Source organism: Montipora capricornis, chromosome 6 (genome assembly GCF_036669925.1).
Source record: "Montipora capricornis isolate CH-2021 chromosome 6, ASM3666992v2, whole genome shotgun sequence".
Lineage (NCBI taxonomy): Eukaryota > Metazoa > Cnidaria > Anthozoa > Scleractinia > Acroporidae > Montipora > Montipora capricornis.
Window position 1 is genome coordinate 4,750,264 of NC_090888.1, and position 22,500 is coordinate 4,772,763.

A 22,500-nucleotide genomic window follows, 5' to 3' on the forward strand; every position below is an offset into this window, starting at 1 on the left:
AAAGTCATCAGAACTGGCTTATCACACTTTAATTACTCGTTCATGTTATTGAGAAGTGAGTAAGAGTGAGCAACTTACCAACACGGATGCTAATCAATGCGAGGTCCTCGACAACAAGAAATGACTCTGCAAAATTTGATGATTTAAGGAGGTTAACCTTGCATTATGGAATCTGGTATGAAATCACTTATTTCTAGTGTGAGAGAAAAGGGTAGAAGTGGAGCGGAAAGCTGAAAAGTTTTCAAGAGAGCTAACAAATGGAGCAGCAAGGTCCACCGCATGCATCTAATTATGTGCATTTCTGGACATATCTCCACTATTATTTATCCCTCATTTCTTTTTTTCAGCCAGGTTCATTATTCCTGCTCAAAAGGTTTTAAAGAGGAACCGTGATTGCAAGGTATTTAGTAATACATGTAATTATTAGCTTGCTGGGTGTAATAAGGACCATTAGCTTAAGGGGTGTAATAAATTATCTTTCTTGTGTGATTGAAATGTATACTGCCCTCCATTCTTTCCTTAAACATCAAGAAAGTAAGTAAATGATGTATCTTGAATTGTTCCTGAAGGGAGAAGGTTTTAGTTTTTGCATCCGCTTAGGTTCAAAATTGAGTATAACAAGTCATTTCATACTCGAGCAAACTGCGGAACAATCATGCAGTGCGGCAGTTTAAGTTAAACATGGATCGAGGTGAGATAATTCTTCCATTGCTCCGAACAACTCAAGTAATGGTTTCGTTCGGCGAAGTTCAATGTTGTAATGTGAACGCATACATTATACCAGGCTCTGATCTTGCTTAGCTTTAAGTAAGACTTTAAGGCGAGTAGACATTATTAAAGGGTTTGTTATGGGCTAAAACTGATTGAATACATTCTTAATCATCATTTTCTTTGTGACACCCTCAATTTTGAACCTAAGCGGATGCAAAAACTAAAACCTTCTCCCATCAGGAACAATTCAAGATACATCATTTACTTACTTTCTTGATGTTTAAGGAAAGAATGGAGGGCAGTATACATTTCAATCACACAAGAAAGATAATTTATTACACCCCTTAAGCTAATGGTCCTTATTACACCCAGCAAGCTAATAATTACATGTATTACTAAATACCTTGCAATCACGGTTCCTCTTTAAAACCTTTTGAGCAGGAATAATGAACCTGGCTGAAAAAAAGAAATAAGGGATAAATAATAGTGGTGCAAAATTTGGATGCGTCATTCGCAACTGATCATGAGTGCCGTCGGTGATCACTTCAGAAAATAAACTTATAAGGAATTTTGACATAGTCACTAACTTGATCCAAACTGAGTAAAGAGAAAACAACAAAAAGTAAGGCAAAGGTCATCAGAACTTGTTTAGCACACATAAATTACTTGTTTGTGTTATTAAGAAACGAGTAAGAGTGAGCAACTTACCAACACGGATGCTAATCAATGCGAGGTCGTGGACGACAAGAATTGACTCTGCAAAATTTGATGACTTAATGTGGTTATCCATGCATTATCGAATCTTCTTGAAAAACTTTTAACTTTCATAACAAAAATCACTTATTCCTAGTGTGCAAAAAAGGGTAGAACTGGAGTGCAAAGCTGATAAGTTCCCAAGAGAACTAACAAATGGAGCAGCAAGGAGAAGAAGTGATTTCATACTCGAGCAAACTGCGGAACTGATCATGCAGTGAGGCACTTCAAGTTGTCAACATGTTCCATTGTTCCGAACAACTCAAGTAATGGCTTCATTCGGCAAAGTTCAATGTTGTAATGAGAACGCATATATTATACCAGGCTCTGGTCTTGCTTAACTTTAACTAAGATTTTAAAGCGAGTAGATATTAAGGGTTTGTTATGGCTAAAACTGATTGAATGCATTCTTAATCGTCATTTGCTTTGAGACAGCCTCAATGTTAAATCTAAGTGGATTCAAAAACTAAAACCTTATCCCTTCAGGAACAATTCAAGATACATCATTTTCTTACTTTCTCACTGTGTAAGGAAAGAATGGACGGCAGTATACTGTTCGATCACGCAAGAAACAAATAATTTATCACCGTGACCCCTCACGCTAATTGTTACTTATTACCTTGCAACGACAAACTAAATATCTGATTACACCCAGCAAGCTAATATTACCAAATACCTTGCAATGTTCCTCTTTAAAACCTTTTGAGCACGAATAATGAATCCGGCTGAACAAAAAACTAAGGGATAAATTATACTGGTGGATCATTTAGGTGCGTCATTCGAAACTGATCATGTAATCACTTTAGAAAATCAACATATCAGGAATTCTGATATAGTCACTAACTTGATCCAAACTGAGTAAAGAAAAAACAACAAAAAGTAACGCAAAATTCATCAGAACTGGTTTATCACGCATAAATTACTTGTTCGTGTTATTAAGAAACGAGTAACAGTGAGCAACTTACCAAAACGAATGCTAATCAACGAGAGGTCCTCGACCACAAGAAATGACTCTGCAAAATTTGATGATTTAATGTGGTTATCCATGCATAATCATCGAATCTTGTACGAAAACGTTTAACTTTCATAACACAAATCATTTATGCCCAGTATGCATTACAAGAGTGGAACTGGAACGGAAAGCTGACAGAAAAGTTGTCAAGAGAATGGTCGAGGTGAGATCACTGTTCATGATTGCTCCGAGCAACTAAAAAAATACATGGTTTTGTTCGGCGAGGTTCAAAGCTGTAATGAGAACGCATACATTATACGAGGCTGTGGTCTTGCTTAGCTTTAACTAACACTTTAAAGCGAGTAGACATTACGGGTTTGTTGTGGCTAAAACTGATTGAATGCGTTCTTAATCGTCATTTTTCTTTGTGACACCCTCAATTTTGAATCTAAGCGGATTCAAAAACTAAAACCTTCTCTGTTCAGGAACAATTCAAGATACGTATCATTTACTTACTCTCTCGATGTGTAAGGAAAGAATGGTGGGCGGTTTATGGTTCGATCACACAAGAAACAAATAATTTATTACACCCCTCGAGCTAATGTTACTTATTACCTTGATGTGTTCCTCGAGTCGTTACAAACTCTTAAGCAGAAATAATGAATCTCGCTGCAGATGAATTAATGGTTATCAACAGTGATTAATTGTTTGCGTGCGTGCGTTCGTGCTTAAGTGACAACCAACCAAGCTTCTCAATGATCACTTCAGAAAATAAACAGATATGCATAAAAGGAATGTGTGTCGACATAGTTTCTAACTTTCATCCAAAGAAAAGAAACGCCAGGTGAGTAGGAAATTTAGTTTGCATGTATTACGTCTTCTTGCTATTAAACAATGAGAAACAGTAGAGACTTAAATTTAAAGCAGGCTGATCAGACATATTATGTGATCACAATGTACAACTAATTAAAGAACAGAAACCAGTATAGTTCAATCAAACAACAAACAAATAATCAATTAGGATTGTCTCATTACCTGGCAACGTCCTCTTTGGAACTTGTTGAGCAGGAACAAGGAATCAGGCTACAAATAAACAAGTTATAGTGCATCCATCAATGTTAAGCCCGATGGGGGGGGGGGGGACCCCGGGCATATGTGGGGCATTTGACTTTTCACAAGAATTTTTGGTCAAAATCCCTACCATGGGGCCCAAAAATTTGGTCAAATCAGATCAAATATCCCCACCTTCAACAATCAACAATCCACACACTCCCCACAAAGTAAAGTGTTCCATCAATTTATATTGAAAATGAGTAGTGAGAAGTAGTGATTTTGTATATCAAAATATAAAAACAAGTGCTTACCTCTATTAAAAACAGCCGTACTTAATTTCCAAGATGGCCACCGCAGACGAGCACATAAGACGATGTGACTTGGTCCCATTCCTCCGCGCAAAAAAGCAAACGTCACATCCTGTGTGACCTGGCGCCTGGCGGCTGCAAACATCACGCGGCTTACTCGTGCGGCACTCTCATTGGCTATCGCTACGGTCAACATTTCATGGCTTTGGTCTACATCACAGCTTTTGGTCTACATTACACTCAAATTTGAAGCGCTTCTGAGATTTCGTCCGCCTATATAATCTGCCGCCTCGCCAGGCCTTCTGTCTTCAGAAGGCCTGACTCGTTGGCAATTATCGGTGGATTGTTTGCGTGTGAGTGTCAGTTACAACTGAATGACCGTGACAGTTACAAAATATACCTAAAAGCAATACCGACATACACGCCTGATGGAAATGTGAAATGGGCCGCGAGGGAACGACACGATAAAGCACAAGTTGTGATGACCACAGGCTCCCCAAGCTGAAAATAATACGTGGTGTATGCGACAGCTTGTGTATATAGAGCATGTATGGGAAAATCACCGATCGTAAAAAAATTGTGTAAATAACTATCTCATTTGAAATAAAGTTTTCCTACCTCAAATGTGTGACGAACTTGTCTCTTGTGCCGAGTTTAGAGCCATTCTGACGCCGTTTACTGAAGTTATCCGGAAACCGTTACTAAAAGAACAGGAAGGCCGACCACTCCATCGATCCCTGGCCAGACCTCACTCCACAAATCGTTTTCCCCTCAACAGGAAAAGTCCCGAATCGCAATAAAAACAACAGTTCCATAAAGCCCAATAAATTTTACTCCAAATACGTGTGTTTCGGTGGCCGAAAGACTCGTGACGAAGGAAAATCTTGCCTTAAAATTCACCTCTTCGGCTTTCCTCAGAGGCTTGTGACCGGGCAGTCAACAACGGTCGCTCGCAAGGTGGTTTCATCCTCAACTCTGATTGCTCCATTTGAATTTGACCGCGCGCTGGCAATACGACACTTGATTCGCGACAAGATGTACATTTCCCTCAGGTGGGGGGTCGTGTTGCCAGCGCGGGGTCAAATTCAAAATGGACCAATCAGAGTTGAGGGTGAAACCACCTTGCGAGCGGCCGTTGTTGACTGCCCGGTCACAAGCCTCTGAGGAAAGCCGAAGAGGTGAATTTTAAACATTACTCCATTTTCGAAGCCTAAAATAATGCCTTTACATCACAGCTACAGATAAAATATTGAAAGTGGAGTGTAAAAGGCTTCAAAGGAAATAGTAGTAGGACTTTTCATGGCCATTTCAGCTTTATTTTAGGTATTATACAACATTACTCCATAATTAACCTTTATGTATACATGTTTTCAATGGAGTAACGTGAAAATAAGTAGTTACAATAACTAATTTGTCCATAATCAGAAACACAGTGTACGTATTCCAGTATGTTTTACATATAACAACGTTATTGTTGCAAAATATCACATTCACTGGGCATATATTTCCCATTTTCTTATGGAGTAATGTCATGGAGTAATGTTCACCGTGTTACATGTTTACTGTTCTCAAAATAGCTCAATGATTAACAGGCCATCCTACTCACGCTACTGGTGCAAAAAAGTGATCACTGTTAATTTACTTATTTAATGTGACTCTGCTTGGAACGCACATGACGTTTTTAAAAGGCGCTATAGTTTCACTTTCTCTTATATAGCCCCCCTCCACCCTATTCAATGTTGGAAGGTAACTCAACAATTTCCCACAAAAACCAGAAGGGAGAGAAGCAATGAACACGTCAAAAGTGCTAACCTTCCCAACAGTTTTGTCTATGATTGTAGGTTGTTAATCTCCTTCGGGCCCATTACACCTTTCCATCAGTCATGTATTTGTTGGGCGTTGCCTGATTTTGTAGAGCCCGCAGCTAGCGGGACACATTGTCCATCAAGGACCTAGATTAACGACTTGGCCTCCCTAGGGGTTCTAGTCTTTTGTATATAAAATATCAAACGATCTTACTAAAGTGTGCTAACTTTAAATATGGCGTCAACAGAATTCAAAACAATTTATGAAAAAATAACCATCGAGTCGGCGATCAGACGTAATTACGAGAGATCAGTGCCTTGTCGCTTATCTGCCAACGCGGGTTAACACTGATTTTTTCTGTATATGTATCGCAAAGTGTCTCATCTTATTTTGGAGTATCAAGACCATAATAATTGAGGAGCTAAGCTTTGAGTCTTAGAAACCTTTCGTCGTTGCGGATGACGGAGTAGTTCATTCGCCTTTCACCAATTTAATGATGTGACCCGGCCTGGATTCCGGGAATCAACGCCATATGTGGGTTGAGTTTGTCCCCGAATACGTTCTCCCGTTTTCCCCTCTCGTCAAAAAAACGTTTGATTCAATCTACTTCAGTTTTATGTCATTTGATTTCATTCACATTTTTCTTAATTACGGGCCAAGAATAATGGAGTTCAATGATTTCATCAATAACTGTGTGTTAGTGGGTCACGTGATTAAGAAAGTGAAAAGGAAAGGAAAGAAAGGAAAGGAACTTCATTTAAGTGTCTAGTCGTTCTAGCACTGGAGCACTAATAGGGGAAACTGTAAACTGAAATTGACAATTAACGCAAAGCAAGTCGATCAAATGTTGGTTTTTGAGGAGAAGGGAAACCGGAGTACGCGGAGAAAGCCTCTCGGTGCAGAGTAGAGAACCAACAAACTCAACCGTTGAATATATGACGCCGAGTCTGGGAATCGAACCCGGGCCACATTGGTGGGAGGCGAGTGCTCTCATTACTGCGCACACCACTGCCCCATCCCTGCACCTGTGAAGCACATAACGTCTCTGTACGTTTGTGGGGTAAGATTTTCTTTCATATGACATGAATGCGTGTCATTCACTGTTGTTCTACTCAAAGATGGATTGCTCGACTGCCCCAAGCTATCAGTGAAATCGCTAATAGAACGTTTTCACATGACGTCACGGCGGCCATATTGGTGTTCCAAAACAAAGAAATGACGGCCATGATGTACCAAACTAATCCTCTGGGAAGTGAACTCTGTTTTTATAAAAATACTTTCTTTTTTTTTTCAATAATCCAATGTGGCTGCTGGTCACGTGAGTGAAAACGCTCTATACGCTGGGGGAAAGCTTTCGACAACAATTTGTACACATGTGGTGTTTTCTTAGACCTTTCAAAGGCCTTTCACCGTAAACTATATGACTTTGTTAAACAAGTTGGTAGCCTATGGAATAAGAGATGTTTTATTGAGGTTACACGCGCGAGGCGAAGGCGAGTGATTTTTAGATCCGATAACACACGCAAATGTAAGCGAATTTTGTGGAAACATCCGACTCAAGGCACTTCTTGGCTTGTCAACGATTCCCGAAATCATTTGTTGTTCTCGCTCGTCCCCTGAGTCAAGAGTGTTGCAATTTTTTCCTGCGTTCTTTCCTTCGCCCACTACACAAAAACGTTTTACCAGTGATATGTGCTTTTTTTTTCGAACAAGACACCGTTGTTTGAAAACAGCCTTCACTGTTGCTAATGATTTTAAGTAAATTTTCCCGAGGCAATTACCAATATTAACTAGTAATGCCCTATGACATTGCTCTGTATGTTATTAAGGAGAGAAAACTTGAAAATTTATTGTCAGGTACCGACGTTCTCTACACGACTTCAAATTTGGTCATTTCACGCCGTCGTCAGTACGAGATCGGCAAAGAAATGTATCAAAATGTGAAACACACGTTCGGGACGTGAAGAGCCTTTGTTTTTGTTCCAGAATAAAGTCCATTGTTTTATGACGCTCTGGTAGCTGTCGTGCTTACGTAAGCTCAATAGTAGGAACCTTACGATAGGACGACGACGATGGCTACGAAAATGCGGCAAAACAATAGACTCAATGAACAAAAACAATGGATCTGCACGCCCTGCGCATGCGTTTTGCAGTTTGGTACATTTCTTTGCCGTCCTCGTCCTCGTCCTGACAACAACGTGAATTGACTAAATTTAAGGTTGTGTAGATGACGTGAGAACCTGACGAAATATTTTTAACTTCCTTCCCAAACAAACACACCGTTCATGCCAATTTTTTTCCCAATTTTTTCAACACTTTCCATTCCGAACGACTTGGAGGTATCACAAAATTATTACAATAACGGGAAATAATATTTTTAGACAACCTTCTCCTTGGCGTTGTCGTCGTGGTCCTTGCGTAACTGGTCCCTAATCAATCAGCAGTGCCAATGGTTCTGCCCGCCGTGCAAATGCATTTAATATTTTTAGACGCCATTTTCTATTTTGGATCGCTTATCTCTTGATAGATTAAACCGAAATTGTTGCTTGTTCTTGCATCAAAAAAATCAAACGGGCAACTTTATGTTTGTCAGAGAATTCTTATTTCGAGGTCTTCGTTTAAGGGAATATTCACTAGTTCAATTTTATCCAGAAAACATGAATGCGACTCGCTGTTTTCCTTGAAAAATGTTCTAAGCATAAATACGTTTGACTAGGTATGCAAAGGAAAGAGTTTCTATTGAATAGAATTTTAACACACAAAAATTAAATTGGTTCTTTTTACTTGTTCATAAAATTTGGTTGGTTTTACGGTTGGAACTTCAAAAACTCTTGTTTCCTTCACTCTGGGAACAGCAATGTGAAGTCGATCGAGTTGGATTCTGCTTCATTCTAGTAACCTGTTTAGAAAACAAGGAAGGAAATAAGACTCTTAAGGGTTAAACACGAGGTCGGTGTTTTGTTTTACAGTGATGTGACCTTTTAGAAAAAAGTATAGTTTGTAATGATAGAAATTATTCGTTTAGTTCGCGTAGGAAGGGTTAAAGGAGAATAGCCCTGATGCGTGATGACGTCTGACTAGCCAATTTCACCACACTCCGCCCTTGTCATCACAATTTGACATAAGCTTTCGATCGCTTATATATTCAAGGCAAAATTTATTTTATCTCTCATATGGTAAGCACTGGAGTCGCGCAATACAAAGTGTACGCACGCGCCCTGCTAAAGGTCACACACACACTCAAGTGTAAACTTTCTTTCATCTCGAATTTCAGAGTAATTACAAGAGCCTGGATTAAGATCACAACTGATTGTTCTAAAGTTTATTGAGGGACAGAATGCAATTTCCGCGAACATCATGAGAAGAAGACCGGAGAGAAAAATCGGTGGTTGTTTTTCATATGCAGTAGCAGGAAAATCCTTCAAAACCAGAGTGTTATGCTATGAACATGAAGAAATTTTGAATGCGCCTGTTGCATAGTGTAGAGTTTTCACAGTTATTCATCTAATTTTTTTTTCATTTCTTCGAAAGGCTTCGGCCATTACTTTCACCGATTAAAAAAAGAAAAAAAGGGTATGGCGACAAAGGGCAGCCCCGGGATTAAGATTCTTTGTGTATTGTATTTGCATGATAATGTAGCATTCATATTTAATTGGGTACAACATTGAGTTAGCCGATTAGGTCTATTGCATGATCACGCCATTTGACTACAAGTACCAGAATCCTACAGGTTTTGCTTGTCCATACTAATTGGAGCTATTGCTACTTTTACCCCACTGGGAATACAGAAATTAATAAGAAAAGGAAGGCAAATTGCATTCTGGTAGTTGTAGTCAAAGGGCACCATCGTGAAATTGCCTATAAAAAGCTGAAGTCGGCAACCAACAGATTGATTCAAACTCACCATGCATATCAGTCTCAATCGCCTCGTGTTCTCGTGCCGTACTCTAAAATTGTCTTTTTTCTGCTACGTCCTACATTTTCCCAACTTTTTCTACCTCTTTCTTGTTTTTTCTCCAGTTCAATTTTTGCATTGTAGGTCTTGCAGCCCTTAGTAAGAGGTAAAAATCAGGCGATAGGGGCATTAGCGAGATGCGCACGTGACTCTTTGTTAAAAATTCTCGAAGGTAGGGTGGTTCTTTCAAAAAAGCTCATTTCTCCTCCTTTGGGGGTTTTAATGGGGGCGTCAATGGCAGCATATACCCTGACGACACAACTTTGCCAATCGTCTCAACTTGAAATCCAATCTCGTGTAAATGACAGTGATCGAGAATCATTCGCCCATCAAAAGCAAAGGCCGGCTTCAACATGGTGTCGTATATCCGCTTGTAGTCATACCCCTGTATAAATCGCACACAAAAAGAACATGTGACAACTGAATGGCTTTCATTTCCGTTGGAAACGTAGCGGGAGTGGAGGAAACAAAAACGCACGCGACACGCTTTTTGGTGCCTTCACTACGGGTTGTTTTCGATAGAACCAAGAGTGAATTAGAGAAGAGTGTTCTTATGGCACGGGTGGGTTCCGAAACACAGTCAAAAATGAGTCTATTTTTAGAATACCCGTTTCCGCGGAAATCAGTCATGTCCCTGAAAAAAGATGGCAGAAGCAGTTTGGCGTAACATGGCCTTTTCTGATTGGTTAAAGTGGCGGCCCTTTGTTTGTTTTAGAGCGTAAAATGTATCTAAAAATAAGTCCATTTCTGACTGTGCTGGAGAAAGACCGCAAGTTGATAGACACTCTGTTATCTAATTCACTCTTGATAGAGGGTATTCCAACAACTCTCGTAAGCTGGCTATTAATTAACTGTTTCGTAGCAGCCCCTTTTTAAAGCTTAGGCATGGTTTGCCTTGTTTAGTCTTTTGTTTTCGGTTTGGGTGGCAAGCCCACCCAACGGCAACGTGAACGAAAACGTCACTCCAAAATGTAACTGGATGGGGACGAACGGTTTTAAAGCAAAAAAAGAAAATGAATGGCTCATCGTTAAGGCCCGAGAAAAAGAATTCAACATTTGCTTCAATGTAGTTCGCTTTTGTTTAACAGCGATGTTAAAACCGTTTGCTCTTCCTTTTAACCGTGTTGAAACGTGTCGAATCGAAGTTGAGGCGATGTTGAAGATGTGTTGAAACAGTTTGCCCACCCCAGCAATCAACATCTTTCAACAAAATCGAACGGATATTGAAGCAACTGTGGAAGCCATTTGCTCAGGACCTTTTTTTGTTCACGTTGTCGTCAAAACCTAAAATTTGAAATCTTTTAACTTCCTTCCCAAACAGACACACCGTTCATGCCAATTCTTTTCCCGCAATGTTGATAAACACTTTCCATTCCGAACGACTTGGAGGTATCACGTATTACAATAACGGTAAATAATATTTTTAGACAACGTTCTCCTTGGCGTTGTCGTCGTGGTCCCTAATCAATCAGCAGTGCCAATGGTTCTGCACGCCGCGCAAATGCATTTAACATTTTTGGACGCCATTTTCTACTTTGGATCGCTAATCTCTTGATAGATTAAACCCCCCGAAATTGTTGCTTCTTCTTGCACTCAAAATAATCGAACGGGCAACTTTATGTTTGTCAGAGAATTCTGTCTGTAGAATATAACGATTCATGCACAACACAATGGCAACAAATCTGTCAGGTGGGCGGGGATTAGGCTAAACCGTTTCATGATGAACATGGAAAAGCTAAGATGTAACTGAAGGGTGACTTAGCGTCAAGAAAACTTTGGAATAGACTTTTATAGTAATGTTGGACGGCCTACCAGAATCTCATTTTTTCTTGGGTTTAAATAAAAATGTGATATTTGCAATTGGTAATGCAAAAAGGGTTCATTTTGATTTCAAGGTCTTCTTTTCACGGTGTATTCACCAGTTCAATTTTATCCAGAAAACATGAACGCTAGTAGTTGTTCTCCTTGAAAAATGTTTTAAGCATAAATACGTTTGATTGGTATGCAAGGGAAAGAGTTTGTATCGTATAGAATTTTAACACACAAAAATAAAATAGATTCTTTTTATTTGTTCATAAAATTTGATTGGTTTTACGGTTAGAACTTGAAAAACCCTTGTTTCCTTCAGTCTATGGACAGCAATGTGAAGTCGATCGAGATGGATCCTACTTCATTCTAGTAACCTGTTTAGAAAACAAGGAAGGAAATAAGACTCTTATCGGTTAAACAAGAGATCGGCGTTTTGCTTTACAGTGATGTAACCTTTTGTAATGATAGCAACTATTCTCTCTTGTTCGTTTAAGAAGGGTTAAAGGGCAATAGCCCTGATGCGTGATGACGTCGGGCTAGCTAATTTCATCACGAAGCCTAGAATTCGAAGATTCAACTTGTAGATTTTAGCATGAGCTAAAACTTGTAAAGAACTCACCGCGCGAAGTGTATTGCATATGCAGATGAAGTGAATAACTTTTTGCAAACAAGGTGGTGGTGAATTTTGGAAGCATGCAAAGGGCCTATTGCTTTCTTCTTTCTGCATGCAAGACTTATTTGAACGGCTTTCCCTTTTTTCTCCTTTTTGAACTGGCTACGTAGGCTGCTATTCTCTTCTAAGGGAGTTACTTACCGTTGATTTCCATTCTTAAACAGGTCCAGTTGTATTGCCTGTTTGGAACAAAGTGAAAATAATTATCTGGCAGAGATGGCTACTGGCAACTTGTGGGTTGTAATAATTCAGCCAATACGGTGGAATTCCTTCAGTATGAAAGAAGGCACTTTGATTAGCATGAATACCATCAGAATTCATTACTAAAGGGTTTAATCAGTACGTGGGGAAAAAATTAAATGTGAAGTTGTAAAACAAATTGAAGAAAAAAGCAAAGTGACGGTACTTTTCATAAACGATGTTTTTTAATGTTGGAAGCCTGTTGGAATGCGTATGGACAGTGGTAGTTGAAGTTGAGAATGCCTCGAATTTTCGAGAACGACATACCGCTGCAGTTGTGATTCAAGTATGAAAATTTTACAATTTCATGTCGTCCTTCTTCCCCTTAGAAATTGCTAGTATCTGTAGATAGCAGGGAAGTAATAAGCTAAGATCAAGCTTCTTTAAATTTTGATTTTTTGCGGAAACGCCCATTTGAAGCTGACTTTGACTTTGCTGTAATCGTGATGCTAATAAGGACCGGAAGGAGGAAGCAAGTCTTGTACTTTTTATAGGGCAGTGCTGAGGACTAAAGCAGTACTTTAACCAACGTTTAACGCAGATTGTAGGACTGCTGCAATACTGTGAGTTGTGTTTTCATTTCTTGAAGGTTTAATGTAGGGTGGTTGACGCCAAGGCAAGTAAAGAAGGTTGGGCAAATTGCTGCGTGCGCTACAATTAATTCTTTTATTTCAGGTCAGCATTCTAACTATCACTATCTGAGCGTGTTGAGCATTTGAAGTTGATAAATTATCTCACCACTTGAATTGAAGCCAGTCGTTGGTGTTGTTGGCTGTTTTTGTCCACCATCCAATTCCTCTTTTACCATTTAGGCAACCGTAACTGGCTGGCTTGAGTATTAGGTGAAAGCTGAAATGAGGCGGTCATTTGGCTGTCATGAATAATACTTTGATTGGTGACTCCAAGCGCTGCAGCACCACTGCATATGTGTTCTGGAGCTCCTGAAAAAAAAAAAGAACAATATTTTAAGGAGAGCAAATTATGTTTGCCAAATTCCAGTTTTGTTTAGTATAAGGAATATTAAATGAGACAACTGTAACGTTTTAAGGACGTTCGCGCGAAAATCGTCCCACCGATTGAAATTTGTTTCATTTCTCGCCTGAAGTTAGGTCATAAATTACTTATTCCAAAGAAGAAAAAAAAAAGGGGGGGGGGGGGGGGTTGTCACCGACTTTGTTTCGGAGAAAAAGGCAAGGGGAAAATGTCCTAATTTCCATAGAAAGGTCGTCATAACGAGATATAGCCTCATCTACGCATCCGTCGAAAATCATAAAAATAATATGTTCGAGTGAAGGTTTCTGTGCATAGAAAGAAAGGAGTGGGTTTTTAAGATAATCACATGCCGCTGGGGATCTCGTAAACAGTAGAGTTAATCTTCAACGTGCGTTTTCGCAAGCGCTACCCACTGTAACCACATTCGGAATTCAGGACACAAGGAAAGAAATTTTTTAAAAAAAGATAACTTCTTTTAGTAAAATCCAACTAGTGGTCTATTATCAATGCTGCGTTCTGATTGGTTGAGCTACTAGTAGGCTATTTGTTATAGCCCACTGGTAGCGAAAAGCGCCGGCTTTGAAAACCAAAACAACAATTAAAGTCTAGCTTTAACTAGCGAAAGATGTTTTGTCTCGATATTTTTTTGACCAACTAGTTGGATTTTACTAAAACAATATTACTGAATAAAAAACAATAAGTCGACGTTTTTATTCACAGAGCGTCAGCGAGGTGAAAAATTTTTAGTATAATTACAAAGGTGATAAGTGCATTATTTATTTTTAATACAACCTTCACGATTTTTTTTTGCTTATAATCTTATGCATGTCTCAAAGGAAATTGTAGGTGGTAAGATTTGAAGGGATGTGTTATTGGGAATTCCCCAACGCACCTGCCAACTCCAAAAGAAAAGAAAAAAATCAGAGGAATAACATGAAAATAAACCTTATTAAACGCTCAATATAATGCCCATTGGTAATGCCAATCACATTCTCTACAGGAAAAATAATACTTACATGTATGTGCAACTACATGTAGGTATGCTGAGTGCCCTCTTTCCTAATGCACTTTTACAGCAACTGCAACTGAGAAAGCAAGAAACATAATTTCATGCTCTCTAGGAATAGTGAATCCTGTCACAATAGCAGTTAACCCAAACAGAAAGGATATAAATCACACCATTCCAAACCACCAGCACAAAGATGATAAAATAAAGGCCCTCCAGCTGCCCTACATTGTAAAGCTGAAAGAATCGAAGGAGAAAATGCCCCTTACTGTGTTTTATTCCAACTTAGAATTTTGAGGGGAATGCTTCATCAGTTTGCATTTTTCATCATCATGTGGGTGAGGAGCAGTACACACCAATTTAGCAAAACACAGGCTGTTTGCACAGTTCCATGCCAATCATCCAGAAAATGAAAAGATGACCTAATTAGAGGTCAATGCAAAATCAGAGTTCTTTTTGTTACCACAATCACCTGCAAAAGAAGAGTTATCCTAGAATATTTTGTATTCACTAAATATTGAGGAAAACTGCGCATTTCATTCTTGTGACAACTGTAAATCAATATGTCGTTGTGATGATGGTAAAGGAGAGGCAGTGATTCATACTTCACTAAACACATTGACACTTCAAATGCTCTAGGATGCCTCCAGTTGATGAGTAAAATCGTCTGGTGTTAGACAGAGTAAAATCTGTTAAGTTTCACTCCCTGAAGTCAATAACCACAGGGTTCCTTTCTTGTGATATGGGGTAAACATTGACTATTTTAAAAACGTTCAGCTTTATAGACGCTGTATCATAACAGCAGTGTTGTTTAACAATTTGAAATACCAACTGGTTACTAACTAAGATATTTTCTTTATTGTGATCCCATAGGTTACCATGACTACATTAAAGCCCTTAAAAACACTCAATTTTCTCAGTAGTTGTTATCTTAAAAACGAATTTAATAACCACTGTTTTTTATTGCTGGAAAGGAACAAGGAGGACATGAACTCAAGGTACATTCTGCAAAGCTGTTCTGTGGGTCTGAATCCTCTCCAGGAAATTTTTCAACACTTTGCAAAGTGTTTCATATTGGCCAGGTGGTCACTTTCGGTCTAATATAATAAGGGTAACAAAACTCATTTTTGACCTTTCAGCAACTGAAATTCTCATCACTTATGTCACAGTGATGAGAGCATCTTGTTTACAAATAGTTAGTGCGTCAAATGCCATTGCTGTTATGATATAGTGTTGCAGTCCATCTCAATGCAGTTTTCAACATTAATTAGAATGCTAGGCAGCAATCCTTGCATTCTCATTAATCTTCAAATTGCAGTGAGACATTTTAAGAAGGCTCAAGTCAGTTTTTTATTGCTGCTGAGGTGGAAAATTAGAAAATCAGTAGCAACTGGCAAATTTTGAGCTGAGGAGGCAGCTTCGGAAGTTGATACACTTTACTTAAACAGTAGGCAAATACCATGATTTAATAAGCATCTTTGAATTTTTCAAAATCAAGGATTAGCCTGATTTTCTTGACATAAGAAAATTCTTTTTATTTCCCAGAACCTTGGTTCTGTTCCCTTATTCCTGTGCATATTGCCTATTCATCTGCTCTTGATTCACTCAGATTCACTGGAGTCCTCTCTCAATGCAATGTCCTCTAACCCGTCTGGATTTCATTCCTCATCATCACTGCCAATAATAATTATTGTCATCGTCATTGTTCTCCTCATATTCAGCATTCCTATTCATTGCCAGTCACTTCTCTGCCCTATTTGAAAATTTCGCTCATAACGTTGCTTGTTTGGCTAGAGGATGGTAAGTCACTTACTTTTTGAGAACTGCAAGCTCTTTTATTTTTGCCCCAGCCAAAGGAAGCTTATGCGACGCAAAAACAGACTCTCCTTAGTTACTGCTGGTTATTGACTGTAGTTCTAAAATCTTGCGAAAACAAGGCCGGCTGCTCAAGTTTGCAGGGAAACTATTGATATCATCTACTGAAACTTTCCTTTTCAATAAAAATTCCAACACTCTTTTTCGTTCCCGAAAATAACTGTTTGGTTACGGCACCTAGAGACCTTTTAAACTTTACGAATTGGACTGTCTTTCACGGAGAATCTCAGTCTACGATGTTGTTCACCAAGGTTTACCAGGATTTTTCACTTCCATTTGAGATTTTCATTGTTGGAAAAGTGGCCAATGAAATCATGTGTCTCATTCGGTACAATTTTTTGAAAATTGGCTCAGTTTGAAGCACATACAGTTCCAATCAAATACCCAAAATTTGTTGAAATCTGTCAGAGCTAATCGAATGTATTTAGAAAAATGACAAATTACAGAATATTGGCAAACTGTCTGACTGACCTTGACTTTTTACCACTCAGGCAATTTCCATAATGTGGCAAAGAATTAAGAAACTCATCAAAGAAAAGGATAAATATTGAGAAAGTTAGGTCAAAAATAAGAATATATCTGCTTGTCATTAGATGTGATGTAGCCATGGTAACGGCCAATCCAAAAATTGACACCACAGGGAAAACTTTAAGAGAAATTAACTGGTTTCCTTTTGTAACTCGTGCCTCATAATGAGGGTTTTTGGAAATACATGTACTCTAGGGACCCTGCATTTTTATTAGTGACCATTTCCAATAATCTTATTTTGAAGAATAAGAATAAATATTGTTAGATTTTGCAGATTTCAAGTAAGGTCCAAAAAAGCGACTTAAGCACTGAATGATAATGAAAGAGACCTCTTTTAATGATGTTGATTAATTTTAGAATTAAATAAGATTTAATGTCGTGATTTTTACAACAAAATCTTAAATGGAGTATGTGAGTGTTTTGGTTGTATACAGGCAACTGTTGTTGCGAAGAGATCATGTGCAAATTGTTGTAAATTTGCTTATTTAAATTATTTTTAATCCTTTCAGTCTTGAGAGTGAGGCAGATTTTATTCGTCAATTGGGGGTCGCTTCCAGAGATGCAAGTTGGTCGAGCGCGAGGAGTAGACTGGGACGAGAAACATTTTTTTCTTGTACCCATCTTCTCCACACGCTCGGCCAACCAAAGAAGAGACTGCCTGTAATTAAGCAAATGCTGGCAATTCGTGCATCCTTTACTTACATCCCGCAGTGATGTAGTTGACAGTGATTGGGTCGTGAAGCCTGTTATACCGCTGGATATCTTTCAAGCAAACCTCAAAATCTGTGCTGGTCATGTTCTAAAGGAACAAATGGATTAAGTTCATACATTTCAAAGGAGTCAGTTGATACATGTACATTCATTAAGGCCCATATTTTCGCACTGAAACTCGCCGACTCTTGCCACTGCATTTACATGTAGTGGATACCAATTTTAATGGGCGCAATCCATTCAACCAAAATTCAGACTGCTCCGATCGGGAAAAGTGGTCCACCTCAAAAGGTGGACCACTTTTTTCGAAACTTTTATGGTTGGACTCAACCATTCCACTGAGTTTTGGACCGAAAATTCCGGAAATTTTTGTTGAATAGATTGCACCAAATACCTCATCCCATTCTCGGGGTAATTTCACAATTAATCATAACCATTACAATTTTTTAAAATTTGATTGGTGCATTAACTACTTTTATTTTGCGAATAAAATTATTGTGTAGGGTTGAAATCGGAGAGAGAAATCAGACAGTTACATCAGCCAATCATATTAATTGCACTCAGCTTAATCCACCAATCACACAATTTATCACAATAATCATCGCACCAACCACTTACCCTACAAAACTGGGGATTTTCCGAAATGGACAAATTTGTAACAAAGTCATTAGACAGTGAAAAAGGAATGCATTTGTTTTCTCAGAAATTGTAATGGTTAAGATTAATTGGTAACAGGACTTTGTGTCATTCAATTTGTATAGGTAATCACATGAGGCCGAGTACTATTAAGGATTAATTGCACGAGTGTTTTGGAAATTTTCCAAAATTGCCCGAGTCGCGAAGTGACGAGGGCGATTTGGAAAATTTCCAAAACACAAGTGCAATTAATCCTTAATAGTACGAGGACTCATGCGATTACTTGTTTATCAATAAAGGGCAAAATTTACACGCAGGAAAATCAGGTGCGCAGTCTATTTATATCTGGGAAGCCTGTTTAGCGCTACGGCAAATCATCAATCAAATTGGACTGACCAATCGATTCAAGGAGACTTTATTCTCCAAAACCGTGTCATGATACACTGCCAAAAGTCTAGAAAACAAAGCTCATTTCAACAGAGCGTTTCTGCTAACAGATTGCTATGCAACAGATTAACCAATCATTCACAGGTAATCAAGCCCTCTCTTGATTACCAAAAATGCCCTCTGTCTCAGCCAATCAGCGCTCAGTAATTTTGCCCTTTATTGATAAGGTCTGTAATCATACTTGTGATTAAACAAATCGGATTCCCACAACACAGTCGTCTGATTTGGATAATCACTTAATATAATATTATGATTACAGACTGCATTGGACTCCACTCAGTCCTGTTATCATTATTAATCCACAAAGGGAAGACACCAAAAAATAGGGATTTCAAAAATTTTAAACAATAGTAATTTGTAAGTTGCATCCTTCTGGAATTTCCCATAGCCTCTGTGGTCAGGGTATTTTACCACTAAGATTTGATGAAGTTTTTCTTAGTACTTAATGCACACTCAATGAAACTACCAGGAACAACCTGAACATGCACTAACTAGTTACCTAACAAAAAGCCTACAATGCTAAGCATGGCAGAAATTCCAGAGGTATGAGGTCACAGGGTCTAGAGAAACCCACATTGATTGCTAGTATTTTGGGCAAGATTTCCGCACAGGTCCCTACTTCATTATGCATACGGTCCTTTGTTTCAAGAAAACAATAGCGATAACAATAGACGCCCTTTGGGAGTGTAGCGCTTTGTTTGGTCTTCTTAGAGGTTTTTTTTAAAGTCTATATGGACTTAAATAAAATCGGTAAAATTTTTGTCTTAAATACGGAAAATCGAACATTTTCAACTTAATTTTTGCACTTTTCTAGCAATTTTAGCCATTTGTCAATTTTAAAATAAGCGAAAGAAGTGGAATTTTAAGAAATCTTTGTACAAATACGGTTCAGATTCTAATGTACAAAACAAACGGACCAAATAAAAGTTTGCGGAAATTGTATGCCTACCTTCTTTTTGCTCTTAAAATTGTCCTTTGTTTCTTTGTCATTCACCAAAGCAAAGTGAGGGTTTGTTTTCTTTCCTGTATAATGTACGGCTCTTTTTGCCGAATCACGAGCGGTGCATAGAGAGGGCTCTTTATCGCACATTGTACAAATCAGCGATATGCTCAATGATGTTTCCGAATGGATCACTTTTGTTTTGCTGACGCCACAACCACTCCTGTAGGTAGCTTTCAAACAGATCCACGGATGTTCCTGTACGAGGCATACTTCGTTTTACTCCCCACCATGTATTTTCAATGCGCTGCGTGTGGGCAAGCGTGTCTGGGTCAACAAAGTTTAGGCGATGGTTAACTCTGAGATGATGATAGCCCTCGTCTTGTAGGCAATCGTAAGCTTTCCACATGTCGCTCATCACGCATGTTCCAGGCAATATTTGAGCTCGGATAATTGGCAAGAGTGTCCCTTTATCCCTGCGCTCTACAGGGACAAGGAAGCAGGCCTTGGTTTCCCGGCAAATGCCACCAAAGACCCACTGTCCTTCGATGTAGCGACCTTTGTGATACTTCATCTTGCCAAACTTGGACTCATCAATCTCAACAGTTGTACCAGGACCGCCTATTGTTCTCGCATGTTGTTTCATTATTCTATCTGCACAAACCTCCCGGCAATAGTTATACCAATCTATCACCGTTTCTGTCAAGGTGGTTTCTTCATCTAACGCGGTTTCGTGCACTGCTTGTGTTGTGGTGAATTTATGCGCCCAAGCGTAAGTTAGGGCTAATATTTTTTCAAGGGAAAGCTTACTACCAGAAAACCATGACTTCTGGCGGATTGAAGCTTGTCCATTGCAGTTTTTTCTAGAGCATCGCCAAACAAATCCATCCCCCGATGCAGTTCGTTTTTGCCATTTGAGTGCGTTTCCGCACTCAGGTTTAGGGCATTTCATTGACGACGAGAGTAGATTGTGCTCTTTGCACCACTCTATGCACCGCTCGTGATCGGCTAAAAGTCGGGATAGTTTCCATAAGTTTATATTTGATTCTTGAGAGGCGGCCATCAAGTTTCAAAATTCACAGTTTGCTGAAAAAGAGGGGTTAACGTCTACTCAAAGATTTCATATTGCAATAAATCGTGCATAAAAAATTTCCCATATAGGATGCCCCAATCACAAGGAGGTATACTCTTCCGTGCAGTGTTCTTTTAAGTGTGCAGCACGGGGGATGAAACAAACAAGCAATTCAGACATTCACAGATATGCTCGATTAACCTCCAAAAGAATTTTACTGGGTTCAACCTTAAGCCCAAAGGGTTACGGTTAGCATTATTAAGGGGTGACGTTGTTTCAAAAGAAGCAAAATCAGTGCATTTATTGGTGGTCGGCACGGCACGCGTATATAATTACTTATCATTGTTATGTAAATTGTCGTCCAGAATTCCAAAGAAATATCATTATCAAGGTGTGAATTAGCAACTTGACACGTTAGCTCAGTGGTCTAGAAGAGGGACAAGTAATCCAGAGGTTTACAGTGGTACGGAGTTCAAGGCAGACTGCGAGAGACTTCGAAAAAAGGACAGAAAAAGCCGAGCGGGATCTGGAGAAGACAGACAGGACAAAGGAATCGAAAGAGGAAAGCTGGGACGAAAAGAAAAAAGCGCAATGTGAGCAAAAAGGGCAAAGAAAAGAGAGAGGGAGAAAAAAAGAGAGGGAGGGAGCGAGAGAGAGAGAATGACATCCACTTTTGATTATCCCGTAAGTACAAATTAGCCATTTATAGATGCGATTCCCTTGGGTATACGCATTGTTCTAGAAAACAATAGCTCGAATGAATAATTAATATATTCTGCATGCATAATGAAGTAGGGACCTGTACGGAAATCATTCCGTATTTTGGGCCGCAAAGTAAGTGACGTTAATTAAAAGTAGAAACAGTGAATCCACGAAAACGTTTTCATCAAATAATAAATTTACTTACACTTCTACGCGAGACAAAGAAATGCAATTTAAACATAATAACAGAATATTAGTTATTTTTCTTTTAAGCTACATGAAGCTAATTTACAATGAAGTCTTGCAAATGTAATACATGCAAGCTGTCGATGATAATGAAGAGCAGCAGCATAATTATCATCTTATAATCTGATGAAGCTTAATGAAGATTCTAGCTGACTATGAAAGTCTGGAATGTTGCCAGAATCCTATAAATACTCCACATACATGTATGATTGCAGTCCATATTTCTTAATTATAAAGTTACCTGGTACTAGAAGATCTGTACATTGGTTCCACGTCACATCCTGTTTGGCTTACACTGCTTACATTGTAGTCAAGCTGGCAACCATAAGCCATGATTCATAAAGCCTTGTTACATTTAGCCCTTTACTGAATAAAGGTTTTTGCATTGACAGCCAACTTCGTTCGCCATTTTTTTATATTACCCAGAAGATACTGGTAACTCGTGTCTCTCCCAGGGCCCTCGCATTCAACTCATTGTCCTGGGAAGTTTGAACGTGGCGTACATAACATCAAAACACGTTACAACAAGGCTGAGCCGGTGGCCATTTTTGTAAGAATGTGAAACAGGGAAGATTCATCACTGACAACTCTTAAGGGTTTGCTAGACAAAGCCGATAATGGAGAGTATTCTTGTTCATCAACTTAATTGAGGTATAGCTCTCTGGAGAACTGTGAATACAAGTAAGCCTGAACAGATAATAAGGTCATTTATTTTTTGCTGGTTTGCTAGGCTGAGAATGATATTAAAAGAGTTTCCGATCAATTAAGTAACTAAGTAAGTAACTTTATTTACCCACATATTGCAAATGAGCAAAAGCTCGTTTGAATGCAAATGTGCATTATTGTATTGGAAAAAAATAAAATAAATAAAATAAAATAATATTAAAATAAATTTAAAAATAAATAAATTAAAAATAAATAAAAATAAAAACTCAAAAAACAATCCATTTACAAAGTGAGCAGATTAAAGGTCTGAAGATGGGCGATCTATTTACATGGAATACCATTACATTTGTATGAGGACAGCTTCATTGGTTTCAGATTTTTTCTAAACAGTGAAAGTGATTCTGTAGTTCTTAACTTA

The 22,500-nt window shown here is 38.7% G+C and overlaps 3 protein-coding genes and 1 long non-coding RNA gene across 8 annotated transcripts in view; 2 read left to right on the top strand and 2 right to left on the bottom strand.

Annotated features, from left to right (window-relative positions):
* The window catches only part of LOC138051363 (uncharacterized), a 208,021-nt gene that overhangs the window by 81,992 nt on the left and 103,529 nt on the right, over positions 1-22,500 (top strand). The gene's annotated exons all lie outside the window — the stretch shown is intronic.
* The window catches only part of LOC138051350 (tetratricopeptide repeat protein 28-like), a 152,733-nt gene that overhangs the window by 41,284 nt on the left and 88,949 nt on the right, over positions 1-22,500 (bottom strand). The window contains exons 2-3 of the mRNA XM_068897546.1: positions 1,420-1,467; positions 79-126 (exon numbers count right to left, since the gene is read on the bottom strand). Coding sequence (XP_068753647.1) covers positions 79-126; positions 1,420-1,467 — 96 coding nt within the window. The remainder of the gene's footprint in view (positions 1-78; positions 127-1,419; positions 1,468-22,500) is intronic.
* On the bottom strand, positions 11,588-21,837 carry LOC138051364 (uncharacterized). Of its 3 annotated transcripts, XR_011132783.1 has the most exons (7): positions 19,406-19,423; positions 17,365-17,461; positions 16,073-16,175; positions 14,270-14,338; positions 12,999-13,201; positions 12,162-12,199; positions 11,588-11,721 (listed from the first exon to the last, which is right to left on the bottom strand). XR_011132783.1 is itself a non-coding variant. In XM_068897561.1 (6 exons), the coding sequence occupies exons 1-3, from the start codon at positions 19,544-19,546 to the stop codon at positions 14,313-14,315; spliced, it is 264 nt and encodes an 87-aa protein (XP_068753662.1). In that variant the 5' UTR covers positions 19,547-20,478; the 3' UTR covers positions 11,588-11,721; positions 12,162-12,199; positions 12,999-13,201; positions 14,270-14,312. The 3 variants fall into 3 exon arrangements, 1 of the variants encoding a protein (XP_068753662.1); XM_068897561.1 differs by lacking the exon at positions 16,073-16,175 and having other exon boundaries at positions 19,406-20,478; XR_011132782.1 differs by lacking the exons at positions 16,073-16,175; positions 17,365-17,461; positions 19,406-19,423 and adding an exon at positions 21,658-21,837.
* LOC138051369 (uncharacterized) overlaps positions 21,919-22,500 on the top strand; it is a 2,300-nt gene continuing 1,718 nt past the window's right edge. The window contains exon 1 of the long non-coding RNA XR_011132784.1: positions 21,919-22,097. This is a non-coding gene — a long non-coding RNA (uncharacterized lncRNA). The remainder of the gene's footprint in view (positions 22,098-22,500) is intronic.